Source organism: Eleutherodactylus coqui, chromosome 12 (assembly GCF_035609145.1).
Source record: "Eleutherodactylus coqui strain aEleCoq1 chromosome 12, aEleCoq1.hap1, whole genome shotgun sequence".
Lineage (NCBI taxonomy): Eukaryota > Metazoa > Chordata > Amphibia > Anura > Eleutherodactylidae > Eleutherodactylus > Eleutherodactylus coqui.
Genome location: NC_089848.1, coordinates 118,711,354 through 118,726,371, shown reverse-complemented (window position 1 = coordinate 118,726,371; position 15,018 = coordinate 118,711,354). Strand labels below are relative to the sequence as shown.

General features: G+C 48.7%; 1 protein-coding gene across 2 annotated transcripts in view; it reads right to left on the bottom strand.

Annotated features, from left to right (window-relative positions):
- Nucleotides 1–15,018, bottom strand: part of PLCD1 (phospholipase C delta 1) — a 112,440-nt gene that overhangs the window by 30,355 nt on the left and 67,067 nt on the right. For both annotated transcript variants that reach the window (XM_066584643.1, XM_066584642.1), the window contains exons 4-8: nt 11,467–11,596; nt 9,751–9,979; nt 7,824–8,025; nt 6,167–6,311; nt 793–942 (exon numbers count right to left, since the gene is read on the bottom strand). In XM_066584643.1, coding sequence (XP_066440740.1) covers nt 793–942; nt 6,167–6,311; nt 7,824–8,025; nt 9,751–9,979; nt 11,467–11,596 — 856 coding nt within the window. The remainder of the gene's footprint in view (nt 1–792; nt 943–6,166; nt 6,312–7,823; nt 8,026–9,750; nt 9,980–11,466; nt 11,597–15,018) is intronic.

Genomic DNA, 15,018 nt, shown 5'->3' with positions numbered 1-15,018 from the left:
ATCAGGATAAGACTAAAGATCGCCTATGATCACACAGAAAACCCCCAAGACTTCTGGAACGACGAGGCAAAAAGAAAAACAGGAAGTTATCTGGCCACAGCAGCAGGAGACACGTTTGGTGAAACCGATGAGAGAACCGGATACCAACAGTAAAGTATGGAAGAGGAAATGTAATGGTCTGGTCTGAACCGAGGCCTCGGGGTCCGGGCTGCCCACCCCCAGGGATTCTTCACTGTCCAGATGCTGGAGGATAATGCGTGAATGAGGATCCCATATGGATATGGCCACATAGGTTAAACTAGATTAACTTTGCCAGGAGTTCTTCGTTTTACTTGTTGTCACCTGCGGCTTACCTCCCATTTGTGGTACCTACAATATCTAGCTTACAGCCATCTTCTACAGTAAAGGGACAGTGTCACCAACTTTGAGCCCCATAAACTATGTTACGGGACTCAAAAGAAGGGGAATGGGGAGTCCGGGGAGCGGTGCTTCATCCTCACCGTTCCAGCGCTCTGTCCCTACAAAGTTGGTACACGCCAGCAGCTTGACTCTTTCTGCACACGTACCTCCCATAGAGATGAATGGGAGATAGGTGCACAGAAAGGGTTAAGCTGCTGGCATGTGGCAACTTCACAGATAAACGGTGCAGAAATAGAGCCAAAGGTGAGAATGAAACGCCACTCCCTATTCCCCCAGTTTTCAGCCCAATAACGCAGTTCATGGGGCTCAGTGGTGATCAGTGTCCCTTTAAATGGATGGATGGGATTATGAGAAGACATAGCACGGCCTCACCTCTGGAGACGGGAAGTCCTTTACTTTCCCTTCGACTGGCATCATAAGAAGCATGTCCCCGAGGATGTCCTTCATGTGCTTGGCCATAGTCTTCTGCTGGTCCAGGCTGCAGTGATTCTCCAGAGAGATGATCACCGGGTAAGGAGACGTCTGGAGGAAGAAAGCACAGAGTCGGTACAAGGGAGATAATGCGACGCGTAACAGGTTACGCTCCGGCGCCAATGTGCTCCCCATATGGAAAACAGAGGAGTTCTGGGCCTCAGGCCGGCTGCACACGACCGGAGACTAAGTGCAGAATCCGCGGAGGTCTCCCGCCCGGACGATCTGCGGTATTCCGCACACAGTGAATGGATAAAACATTCTCATATCCGCTGACATGAGTGGATTGCGATTTCAAATTACAGCATGTTCTATTTTTCTGCAGAATCCACACGGACAGCTACCACTGAAGTCAATGGAAGCTGTGCGACCTGCAACTGGCACTGCAGATAGGCCGCGGGTACCGGCAATACCGGCAATATCACCTAGCGACGGCGAGGGAAATACAACATTGAAAGGAAAGAAAAAAAAATTGCCGAGCGTCCCCGGTCATCTGAAATACAGAAAAACGAAGATATGCATTGTCACCGGCCGGGGGCAGAGCCAGATTCTGCTGCGGGCTCCGGATTGCCCGTGTGCAGGCGGGCTTGGGTAAATCTGTCATACGCTACATATACCTGAGGGTTAGTCAAAGAACACCTCCCGACTCCCCAATGTATACACATGCAAGCGTGCTGGGAATAGACAGCTTGGGGCGGCCTATCTCCTGTGGGTAGAGAGAGTCAGCCACACTTAAAGCTGGTATCAATACAATCCTTAAAGGGGATGTCCGGACACTGAAAATCTGTAAATAAATGCTTAGAATGCTTTAAAATAACACAAGTAGAAATATTCCCCTTATTGATCGCCGCTCCACTGACACATTATGGGGGTGCCCCACTGGTTTCTGTACTTCCTAGTTGACACAGACATGTGACTGCTGCAGCCAATCACTGGCTATTCTGTTTCTTGCTGACATGAACATGTGACCTCTGCAGCCAATCAGTTGATGCAGCAGTTAAAAGGTTTGTGTGAGCAGGAAATAGGAAATAGAGCCCAGCGGGGACCCCGGGAAGCATCAGATCAGGAGCAGCGGAGGATGGGTAAGGGGAGTAGAACTACTCTTACTATTTTAAAGTTTGTTTTTGTTTTTGTTTTTTTATTTTCAGTGGCCAGACAACCCCTTTAAATTTAACATAAAGTAAGTCCTAAAACGGGATTTAGATTTTTGTTCCCTGAAAAGACCGACCTAGTAAGACCGACCAGTAAACCCTAGCAGTTCTGACCGGTGACTAGTCTCCCAACTAGCCAAGGTCTTTATGTAGCAACGTCTCTAGCATTTACTCTGGGTTTAATGATATGACCTGCGCCGCTCTGCTGGTGGTTTCTCTGCTGAAACTTACGTATCTAGCAAAGCTTAACTTGACAGTTAATGCATTAAATAAGTTTCCCAAGGAGAATACTACTGATGACCTATCCTTAGGACAGGTCATCAATAGGTAATCGGCTGGCGACCGTTGCTCGGGACCCTGACTGAGCGGGAGCACGCTGTCGGCGCTGCAAATACACAGAGGTCAGGGCTGAAACAGCGGAAGTCTCTGCGCCAACCTCTGTGTAGTGGCCGGTGCTTGTAACTGCAGGCGTGGCTCGCATTAATTTCATTGAGAGCTGTGCCTGCGATAACAAACGTCGGCCACTACACAGAGGTCACCGCTGAGGCTTCTGCTGCTTCTGCTCCGACCGCTGCGTATTTGCAGCGCTGACAACATGCGCCTGCTCAGCTGGTTGGTAGGGCTCCTGAGCGACAGATCCCGGCCGATCAACAATTGCTGACATGACCCGATGATTGGTCATCAGTAGTATTCTCCCTGGAAAACCCCTTTAAATAAATTATGTGGCACAACTTTATCTCGCCTTTTCTATGGCTTATGTTGTGTTAGGCCTCCTTCCCACGAACGGATTTCCGCCGCGTAATTCGCGGCGAAAATCCGCTGCGTTGCCCGCAGCTATTAGGTTCTATTGAACCTAATAGCACAATGCTCACGATGCGTAATTCCACCGCGGAATTACGCACCGCGATTTCCCCCGTCCTCACCCGCAGCATGCTCTATTTTCTGCGGGTGAGGACGGGCTGTACGCACTGACGGCTTCCATTGCAGTCAATGGAAGCCGTCCGTTCACGCTATCTCCCGCTGTAACCAGCGGGAGATAGCGTGAAAAAACGCTTTCCCGCCCACCGCCGCGCGTCATATGACGCCATATGACGCGGCCGGCCGCGTCACGCCGCGTCACGTGACACGGCCGGCCTTGCACGTGACACGGCTGGTGACGCGGCGGCGGTGGGCGGTGACGGGCGGTGACGCGGCGGCGGTGGGCGGGGAAGCGATTTCACGCTATCTCCCGCAGGTAAGTATAGGGGCTCTGGGGGGCGCCGTGACGGGCTTCGCAGCGGAATATTACGCGGCGGAGCCCGTCACGCTCGTGGGAAGGAGGCCTTAAGCTAAGATAACTTGCTGCAGCAGGTCACCGGTATAAAGTAACACTTTGCTACATCCGTAAGTATCAAATAATGCCATCACAGTAGGGATACAATGTCCATCATGTAATCCCATCACAGTAGGGATACAATGTCCATCATGTAATGCCATCACAGTAGGGTTACAATGTCCATCATGTAATGCCAACACAGTAGGGTTACAATGTCCATCATGTAATGCCATCACAGTAGGGTTACAATGTCCATCATGTAATGCCATCACAGTAGGGTTACAATGTCCATCATGTAATGCCATCACAGTAGGGATACAATGTCCATCATGTAATGCCATCACAGAAGGGATACAATGTCCATCATGTAATGCCATCACAGAAGGGATACAATGTCCATCATGTAATGCCATCACAGAAGGGATACAATGTCCATCATGTAATGCCATCACAGTAGGGTTACAATGTCTATCATGTAATGCCATCACAGTAGGGTTACAATGTCCATCATGTAATGCCATCACAGAAGGGATACAATGTCCATCATGTAATGCTATCACAGTAGGGTTACAATGTCCATCATGTAATGCCATCACAGAAGGGATACAATGTCCATCATGTAATGCTATCACAGTAGGGTTACAATGTCCCATCATGTAATGCCATCACAGTAGGGTTACAATGTCCATCATGTAATGCCATCACAGTAGGGTTACAATGTCCATCATGTAATGCCATCACAGTAGGGTTACAATGTCCATCATGTAATGCCATCACAGTAGGGTTACAATGTCCATCATGTAATGCCATCACAGAAGTGATACAATGTCCATCATGTAATGCTATCACAGTAGGGTTACAATGTCCCATCATGTAATGCCATCACAGTAGGGTTACAATGTCCATCATGTAATGCCATCACAGTGGGGTTATAATGTCCCATCATGTAATGCCATCACAGTGGGGTTATAATGTCCCATCATGTAATGCCATCACAGTACGGTTACAATGTCTATCATGTAATCCCATCACAGTAGGGATACAATATCCATCATGTAATGCCATCACAGTAGGGTTACAATGTCCATCGTGTAGTGCCATCACAGTAGGGTTACAATGTCCATCATGTAATGCCATCACAGTGGGGTTATAATGTCCCATCATGTAATGCCATCACAGTAGGGATACAATGTCCATCATGTAATGCCATCACAGTGGGGTTATAATGTCCATCATGTAATGCTATCACAGTAGGGTTATAATGTCCATCATGTAATGCCATCACAGTGGGGTTACAATGTCCATCATGTAATGCCATCACAGTAGGGATACAATGTCCATCATGTAATGCCATCAGAGTAGGGTTACAATGTCCATCATGTAATGCCATCACAGTAGGGTTACAATGTCCATCATGTAATGCCATCACAGTAGGGATACAATGTCCATCATGTAATGCCATCAGAGTAGGGATACAATGTCCATCATGTAGTGCCATCACAGTAAGGTTACAATGTCCATCATGTAATGCCATCACAGTAGGGATATAATGTCCATCATGTAATGCTATCACAGTAGGGATACAATGTCCATCATGTAATGCCATCACAGTAGGGTTACAATGTCCATCATGTAATGCCATCACAGTGGGGTTATAATGTCCATCATGTAATGCCATCACAGTAGGGTTACAATGTCCATCATGTAATGCCATCACAGTAGGGTTACAATGTCCATCATGTAATGCCATCACAGTAGGGTTACAATGTCCATCATGTAATGCTATTATAATAGGGATACAATGTCCATCATGTAATGCCATCACAGTAGGGTTACAATGTCCATCATGTAATGCCATCACAGTAGGGATACAATGTCCATCATGTAATCCCATCACAGTAGGGATACAATGTCCATCATGTAATGCCATCACAGTAGGGTTACAATGTCCATCATGTAATGCCATCACAGTAGGGATACAATGTCCATCATGTAATGCCATCACAGTAGGGTTACAATGTCCATCATGTAATGCCATCACAGTAGGGTTACAATGTCCATCATGTAATGCCATCACAGTAGGGTTACAATGTCCATCATGTAATGCCATCACAGTAGGGTTACAATGTCCATCATGTAATGCTATTATATTAGGGATACAATGTCCATCATGTAATGCCATCACAGTAGGGTTACAATGTCCATCATGTAATGCCATCACAGTAGGGATACAATGTCCATCATGTAATGCCATCACAGTAGGGATATAATGTCCATCATGTAATGCCATCACAGAAGGGATACAATGTCCATCATGTAATGCCATCACAGTAGGGATACAATGTCCATCATGTAATGCCATCACAGTGGGGTTATAATGTCCATCATGTAATGCCATCACAGTGGGGTTATAATGTCCATCATGTAATGCCATCACAGTAGGGTTACAATGTCCATCATGTAATGCCATCATAGCCGGCCCTGCTGGAGTCAGATATGGCAATAATATACAAACCTACAATACCGCTCTAGAAACCACAATGAATGTTAAAGGGTCCCGGCAACAAACATGTATGAGGAAGCTTTTTTTCATGGCCAAATCAAGTCCCAACAAGATTCTGTGATGTCCTCATAAAGGACACGACTTTGGCAATATTCCACAAGAACCATGAAGAATACTTCACATGAATTTCTTCTGAAATTGCCAAATGCCAGAATATTTAATCATATTTCCCTGCAGGTCTCTACCGTCGGGTTCTGCAAACACTGGGCACAGGGGGGTCTGGGGATCCCGAGACGCCGGACTTACTTTAAATGCATAGTTCTTTATAGTTTTTATGACGTCTTTGAAGAGGATCTTGGAGGTCAGAGTGTAGCCATGATAGATAACCGGTTCTCCATTAGGCCCGTCCCAGCAGTCCAACTCCACACAGCGACAGCCTTTACTAAGAGCCCTGGATGGGGAACAGAAGGGCTGAAATCATTCATGCATTATGGGAATGCGATCCTTTGTGTACGTGTCATTGTAATCCCAATGCTCGTTCGGTGCCCTACGGGGGCGGATGTACATACAATCAGCCTCAAAATAACGGAGACGAGCGTTACCCCTTATATATATCACAACTACAATGGGGAAAACCACTGATCTCAACGATGCCTTAGAGGAACCTGTCAGGAGCATTCATAGTGTCCAAACCTCAGGCTGCAGCAGATATCTGCAGACCCCTCGTTACAAGCAGCGGTGTTTCAGACAGGACAATTTAACTCTTTTCAATCCACTGTGTGACGTCTTCAGACATTCTAGTTGAAGGCTGTACAGCTCCAATGTCGGAAGACGTCCAGCAGGGTATTCTTACTGTCAGAGAAGCAACTTAAAGCTCCTGGGTCCGAATGCAAAATTTGTAACAGGGCCCCTAATTATAATGTTTTATTCATAGTACTGGGTTCCCTATATGGAGAAGAAAGGCCTTATGGGCCCCCTAAGGCTTATGGGCCCGGATGCAACCACATCCGCTGCTTCCCCTATAGTTACGCCCCTGCTTACTGTATATTACTGGCCGCTCTGTTGTCGGGGGGCCTCTCCAGAATGCCCCATACCGAAGTACTGGCTCTAGCCAGCAGATGGCGCCATTGTATAATGGCAGAAAGAGAAAACCCCTAGGAAACCCTGAATCCAATATTAGATTGCAAAGGGTTAAATTGAAGGCAAGTGGAAACAAGGAGGAAAGACATCCGGTCAGCTCACTGATGACTTCTCTTAATAAATAGGGAAAGAACTGTCAATCCAACTGAGTCGGGTTGTAGCAGCCATCGGGGAGCTACCTAGATGCCTCTACTCCCCATGACTGAGCCACTTTTACTGTATATTTTCTCTGGAACACATACGTAGCTGCGCATCCTGACGATATATTATGCTGCCCGTGGTTGGGGCTCATTAATCTCCTGGCCGGTTCCCTTTAGGGGCTCATTCACACAGGCGTATCGTCACTGCGTATCTCCCGTGTGTAACACGCGGTGAATGGAGGCAATATAAGTCCATGGACTTTCATTCTTCCATTCACACCTGCATATGATACGCAGGAGAAATAAATCGCAGCATGCTCTATTTCCACGCATATCATAGAAATGCTGTCCATTCACAGGCATTGCGCAGGGGTAGTATTTGAATACGCAGGCCGCTCTGCAGAGCGGGGAATTTGAAAAAAAAGTCACACTGCACATGTCTGTGACATCAGAATCCCGGGCATGCATACTGCCAATTGCAACCCGTACGGGATCCCTGCCGGCTCTCTACCAGCAGAGCGAATGGGCTGCGATGAATAGAACACTGCGAGATACTTGAAAATATAAGAGTATTGCACAAACAGCGACTCCAATCACCTTTATGAATACTTCAGATCGTGCAGAGGAGCAACTGCTCTGCAACCTGAAGTCCGCAGAGCATCGGCAGGTTGGAGGGGGCTTACCGGATATAAGCTTCAGTGCTGCTCGGGCCCTTCAGCTGGTCTTCCATCAGGTAAGTGTTGTGCGAGGAGGAGATGAAGTAGTGACTTAGCGGCTGCTTCATGTCCTGGTACACTTTGCTGTGGCTCGGATTGAATACGTTGCCATCGTCAGACAGCAGATAGATGAGGAAGCCATCTTTGGTCATAGCCGGCTTCTTTTTACCTGCAATGGAGAACAACCAAGACGTCAGCAGAAGCGGAGGGGATGAGATTTCATGAAATTGCATTTACACCTTAAAGCCCAATGTCCGGGGCGGACCTGATTTGCGGAATCTGCGTAAGATCTGCAAATCAAGCCGCCCATAGGGAAACATGGGCGTCCGCAAATGCAATATAGCATGCAGATTTAATGTGCAGCCCTATTGGTCCGAAAACATATCACAGCGTGCCCCGTTTCAGTGCGGATCCTGCATGAACAGCTTACATTGAAGTCAATGGAAGCCGTCTGATCCGCGGTCCGTCCGTGAGTGAATTGCGGATTCCAAGATATGCAGGAGTTTAAAAAAGAAAAAAACCCTCCACTGCGCATGTGCGCTCCCACACACATCCGCAGTGAAGAAGAGAGAAGACCAGCAGAGGACCTGGACGGGTAGGTAGACATCCCCCAGTGTCCTCAGCCGTGGGCAGGGTGGGATTCCGCAGAGGGCTCCCACATGTGGAATCCGTTCGCCCGTGGACACGAGGCCTACGGAAAAAAGTCAGATGTGAAATCCTCATCATGTTGATCTATTTTATAGATTTTCATCCTGGATTTGATCTCTTCAAATGATCAAAGTGAAACGTACTGCGAATACATGTCTAGATTCACAGAGCAGCACTACAACCGGCAGTGGACGTCCCGTGTGAATGAGCCCATAGAAGAGTCATGGCCGCTGCGTCCAGCCAGCAGATCCCAGATTATTTGGCAGCAAGTTATGGGGGTTTCCACATGAAGGGGTTACAGCGCTCCATGTAGGGACAACGCAAACGTTTCTGGATTCGTGTTCTCATCAGTCGTTTTATTACCTGTTTACTAGGATTTATTACCACATTTGTTGCACCGAATATGTAAAAAAAAGGAAAAAGGAGGAAGATGTTTCATGAGCTTGTAAAACACGTCCGCATGCGGTTAGAATGCAAAATGGATGGAAGGGGTTTTCCAGAGAAATACTAATGATGACCTATCATCAGGATAGGTCATCAATAGCTGGTCGGCTGGGGGCCATGTCTTGGGACCTCGACTGATCAGCTGAGCCGGCACAGGCTTCCGCTCCGACCTCTGTGTATTAGCGGTGCTGAAAGCATGTGACCGCTCAGCTGATCGGTCAGGGTCCCGAGCGATGGCCCCGGCTGATCAGCTATTGATGACTTTTCCTGATGATAGGTCATCCATAGTATTTGACTGGAAAAAAAACCTTCAGGATTCTACAGGCTGAAGTCAGAAAACCGTCTCCAGCGCGATATCTCCGTACCGGTGTCCTAGAATGATATAAGGATAGTGCGCTTGAACAGGATGGCATGAATGCACTATATAATAGTACGGCGCACCATGCGGTGCCTCTACGCCTTCTTATTCCAGCACACTATTGTTATTTTACTCCCTACCTTTTCTGTTGTCTCCTGCAAGATAGAGAGGAAAACCCAATTGTAAAGCTGAAGAGGAACATGTGAGAAGCAGGAATCCACGCTCCGCGTCTCTCTAGGTTCTGTGGGCCCGCTGCTATGGCTGAAGTAAAGAAAGTCCTGGCCGTACGGCCTATGAATCTCCTGCAGATGACGGTCGGTGACTTCCTGGAGGATCTGCCACCATCGTAGCAGAAGGAGGCCACCGAGTGCCTTCTGCATAAGCCAAGTAGCAGCCGCAGAGGAAGAGATCAGAGACAGAAGCCTGATGACGGCAGTGGCCTACCTTCCTCACTGGGCTCGTACTTTGCTATCAGTGACTTTGCATGGTCTAAGGTCACATTTTCCTGCTGCTCTTCCTTCAGGAACTTGTGGAAGTTCCCGGCAGACATGAAATTCTCGCTGTCCTTATATGTAGAAAATATGACATCGATCTCTTCCCGCGTCGTCAGGATCTTGTAGAACTCTTCTATTTCGTCGTCCTCCAGGGATCCAGTCTTCGACCGGTCACATTGCTGAAAAACATCAGACAACTCAATCAGCGAAAAGACAAAAGAGTTGTAGAGAAAACCAATTACCGGTCCAGGAATATTTAGAAGTGATCGTGCAAAGATCACCATCCGGCAGAGAGCAAAGAGCTCCCATTCTAGCGGACCTTCTGCCAGCTTGGTATTACAAGACTGACAATCACATGAATGACCCTCCTGTAATACTACCCAGTTTCCCTGAAAAAAGACACACTGAAAATAAGCCCTACCCTGATCTTTCAGAATTTTTGGGAGGCTTAAATATAAGCCCTAGCCCAAAAATAAGCCCCAGCTGCGTTACATTAAAAAAGCAATACATTACCTAGCAGGCTCAGTCCGTGTCCCTCCCGATGCACTCCGAAGCTCCTGCAGGCTTCCCTGCAGTCCTCGGCCGCCCACAGAAGATCGCGTCCTGGTTATGGGATTCATAAATCCCACCTCCATAAAAGCAATGGCTCTGATTGGCTGAGCAGTACTCCAGAACTAATTAATGCAGCACTAGATAAATCAATGCGATGGCTGTGAGTAGTTCATCCAGCCCTGCATTGATTGGTTGAGCAGCGCGCAAGATCCAATCAGAGCCATCACTTCTTGGAGGCGGGATTTATGAATCCCATAACCAGAAAGCGATCTTCTGTGGGCGGCCGAGGACTGCAGGACGCCCAGCGGAGCACCAAAGAGCAGCGGGAGGGACACAGACTGAGCCTGCTGGGTAAATATAAGACATCCCCTGAAAATTAGACCTAGCGCCTCTTCTTTTGGGGTAAAAATTAATATAAGACAAGATCTTATTTTCGAGGAAAACCGATATATGCCCCTGTAGCGGCCACTGCTCAGGAATGGTATGACTTGGCAGAATCAGCTGTTCGCCCCAGGCTTCGTCTGCTCGTGTTGGCACAACCCATTTAAGGATGGCATTTTATGCTTTGACAATCCAACTCATTTTGCTGGTGTATTCCGGCTATCTGACCGTGTAAAGCCTCACAGAGGACTACATGTAGCAGCAATCTCAGTCTTCTGGGGCGATAAAGCTTGTAAAATGACTTCTGGGCGGTCCGACGGGCCAACTTGTCCGGGAATCACTCTTCTTCCAAACGCTAACCACACCGCCAGGCTGCTAACTGATATCATCAGCTCAAGGAAGGGGAGCGAGTCCTGAACAAGTTGGACTGTGGAACTGCCCATTAAAATGCCCAAGAGTGACTTACATGCCACGTGGGAAGAAGTGCAAAAAAACGGATTTTTGCAGAATTTGCACCACTGACCAAGATAAGAAAGATGGCGCTGGATTCATCTATTGGTGGCATATGATATATAATGGGGCGCTCAAGGCATAATCATCACACATAATGGTGGGTCGTACATCTCCATCATCAGGCGAACGAGAGGTAGAGCCACCCATCATGCCCATCATCGCACCAGCCGCCATTGGGCGTTACACAAGTAAACATTCCAGGTTCTCCGTCTCCTCTTACCTGGAAGATCTGCTTGGCGTAGTTATCGTCGGTCTCGATGTTCACTTCTTGCAGAAAGCGCTTCAGCTCTTTAAAGCTCATTTTGTTGTCCTTGTTCTTATCGGCTTTCCGCAGACACGTGTGGATCCAGCTAGTCCCAGTATTAAGGACCGTCACAGTAGTGGGGCTCATTCACCCCGATATCACTGCGTGTGTATGTGCGTGTAACGAGCGCTATTGTGTGTACCTGCAGTATTTTACGTTAGTCTGTTATCCGTTTTTCTCCTATTATGGTCTTTGGCACAAGTGATGCTAAAGGGGTTATCCCATAGTCCTCAGGATAGGTCATCGATAGCAGATCAGTGGGGGTCTGCCGCCAGGACCCTTTGGTGATCTGTTCCTGAGTGGTTTTGCTGCAGAAGGCAGACAGCGCCATACAGTGGCCTGGAATGGTAGAGCTGACCGAGTCCCAATCACTGCAATAGAACTCAGCCTGCAGTACCAATCTGTACCACTATGCAATGTACAGAGCTGTCTTCTTCTTGCAGCAAAACAACTCAGTCCACAAAGACACCAGCCTGGGAAACCAGCTGATCCCTGCGGGTCCCGGGTGGCAGACTATCACCGATCTGCTAGCGATAACCGATTCAGAGGATACATGATCACTGCATGTGTATGTGCGTATTTAGTGCATTTCTTGTGCATATGCAGTTTTTTACACACATGTTGACTTTGTAATAACTGTCTCCAGGCAACATGCGTAAAACCAGTGTATTGGCACGCAACTGCGTATTTTCTGCATTTCTATGGGATTCCATGGATCTGAATGGACAATTTTGTGATCCATAATAGTTTGATCCCCTTCAGTCCGGTAACAATATAATTGGGCTTCCTAGATCCCTCCTCATTACTGGTAATTACTGGGTTCCAACGGGACGGAATCTTGCAGAATGTCCGCAGCGGGAGGTTTCTTTCCGCCTGTATTCCGCTGCCGAAATCTCTCCCCATAGAGAGAACAGCGATACAATTGACAGGTCGCGGGTCTGAATTCCGCGCCGCATGTCAGTTTCTGCGGCAGCATGTGAATGAGATTTTTGTAGTCTCAGGTTCTCAATTCCGCCCGTGTGAAGCCAGCCCGAGAGTTGTCAGCTGCCAGCCCGAGAGTGGTCAGCTGCCAGCCCGAGAGTGGTCAGCTGCCAGCCCGAGAGTGGTCAGCTGCCAGCCCGAGAGTGGTCAGCTGCCAGCCCGAGAGTGGTCAGCTGCCAGCCCGAGAGTGGTCAGCTGCGGCTTCTGCCTCCACGGTAAATTTATGCACATAAGAGAAGCAGAAACTACCCTGTGATTGCATGCCCCCTAGTGGTGGTGGCAGGCAGCAGATTATGAACATTCAGCTCGCTGCACTGTAGTTCTTCGGCCATTATAGGGTTACATTCACACATAGCAGAATTAGTACGGATTTTCTGCGGGGGAAAATCCTCACCAAAACGTGTGTCGCAAACCGCATCATAGCGGCAGATTTTAATGCGGATGGGCAGCAGATTTCACCCTTTGAATTAAAAGTATGAAATCTGCTGTGCATATGTGTCCAAAAACCTATCTGGTGCGGATCAGCATCACAATCCGCTGCGTGTGAACGGACGCCAAAGAGGCATTCTAACAGCAGGATGCTGCACCTACAGCGACACGAGGATACATTGTGGCAATCTCCGTCTGCAGATCGCAACGTCCAGGTTACTACCACCCCAACTCGTTAACCCCTCAACGCCACAGGACTAAGCTTACGTCATGGCAGCATAGTACTTAACGCGACCGGACAAAACCTTACATCATGTGGATGGCGCAAGATCAGAAGTGAGCCCGTGCCATCCCACAGCGGGAGTCGGCTATTACTGTTAGCCAGCCTCCCGCTGCAACAGTGAGGGTAAATGATGACAGCGACCCCCACTGTTAACCCCCTACATGCCACGAGGGTACATGAGGACAGCGACCCCCACTGTTAACCCCCTACATGCCACGAGGGTACATGAGGACAGCGACCCCCACTGTTAACCCCCTACATGCCACGAGGGTACATGAGGACAGCGACCCCCACTGTTAACCCCCTACATGCCATGATGGTACAGGAGGACAGCGACCCCCACTGTTAACCCCCTACATGCCACGAGGGTACATGAGGACAGCGACCCCCACTGTTAACCCCCTACATGCCACGAGGGTACATGAGGACAGCGACCCCCACTGTTAACCCCCTACATGCCACGAGGGTACATGAGGACAGCGACCCCCACTGTTAACCCCCTACATGCCATGATGGTACATGAGGACAGCGACCCCCACTGTTAACCCCCTACATGCCACGAGGGTACATGAGGACAGCGACCCCCACTGTTAACCCCCTACATGCCACGAGGGTACATGAGGACAGCGACCCCCACTGTTAACCCCCTACATGCCACGAGGGTACATGAGGACAGCGACCCCCACTGTTAACCCCCTACATGCCACGAGGGTACATGAGGACAGCGACCCCCACTGTTAACCCCCTACATGCCACGAGGGTACATGAGGACAGCGACCCCCACTGTTAACCCCCTACATGCCACGAGGGTACATGAGGACAGCGACCCCCACTGTTAACCCCCTACATGCCACGAGGGTACATGAGGACAGCGACCCCCACTGTTAACCCCCTACATGCCACGAGGGTACATGAGGACAGCAACCCCCACTGTTAACCCTCTACATGCCATGAGGGTACATGAGGACAGCGATCAAAAGTGGTACCAATAAAAACTATAGTTCATCACAGAAAAAAACAAGCCCTCATATGGCTGAATCGACGGGGGGGGGGGGGGGGGGAACAAAAAGTTATGGCTTTTGAAAAGTGGAGATGAAAATCCCCCAAAAATCGTTGCTCCTTCTGTCCATTATAGCAAAATCAGCAATAGGGCCACAATAACGGGACTCCTCAGTATGAAGACTCCCGATGTGAACGCTGCCTCTACCCAAATACAGTCAGGTAGTAAATGGTAGCGCGCCAAACACCACAGAAAGGTTGGTGCAATAGGATCTGCTGGTGCCGGACCGTGCCACTTCACAACACGCCAGCCGGTAATTACAAGATGGCAGCAGCAGGAGACGTCTTCAGACATATTTTTATCCTCAGACTGACGCCCTGTGCTTCGGGTTCCCTGTAATTAAGAACATGCGTGCCGTAGAATGCACGGAGGAGAGCCGTCTCCATAATACACCGCAATACACGACTGCCCATTTATAGACAGATACACAAAATTAGCTATAATTGTATTGTCATTACTCCAAGCTGTAGAGCAGACGCCCGGGCTCTGTACACGTCTGTATACACCTGTACCCGTCAGAAGGGCGGCCGGCCAGCGTGGGGCACGGGAGCGTCGCTGGCGGCTCGGGCATGAATCCTGCAGAACTCAGGAGACTAATAAACATAAAACATCTCTAATGAGTTTCCTCAGAATGAAGGGACAGGAGGCTCCAACTGGGGGGTCATTTCACAACGTCTCAGGGGTGAAGAGTTGGGGGTTGTCCAAGTTCAATTAT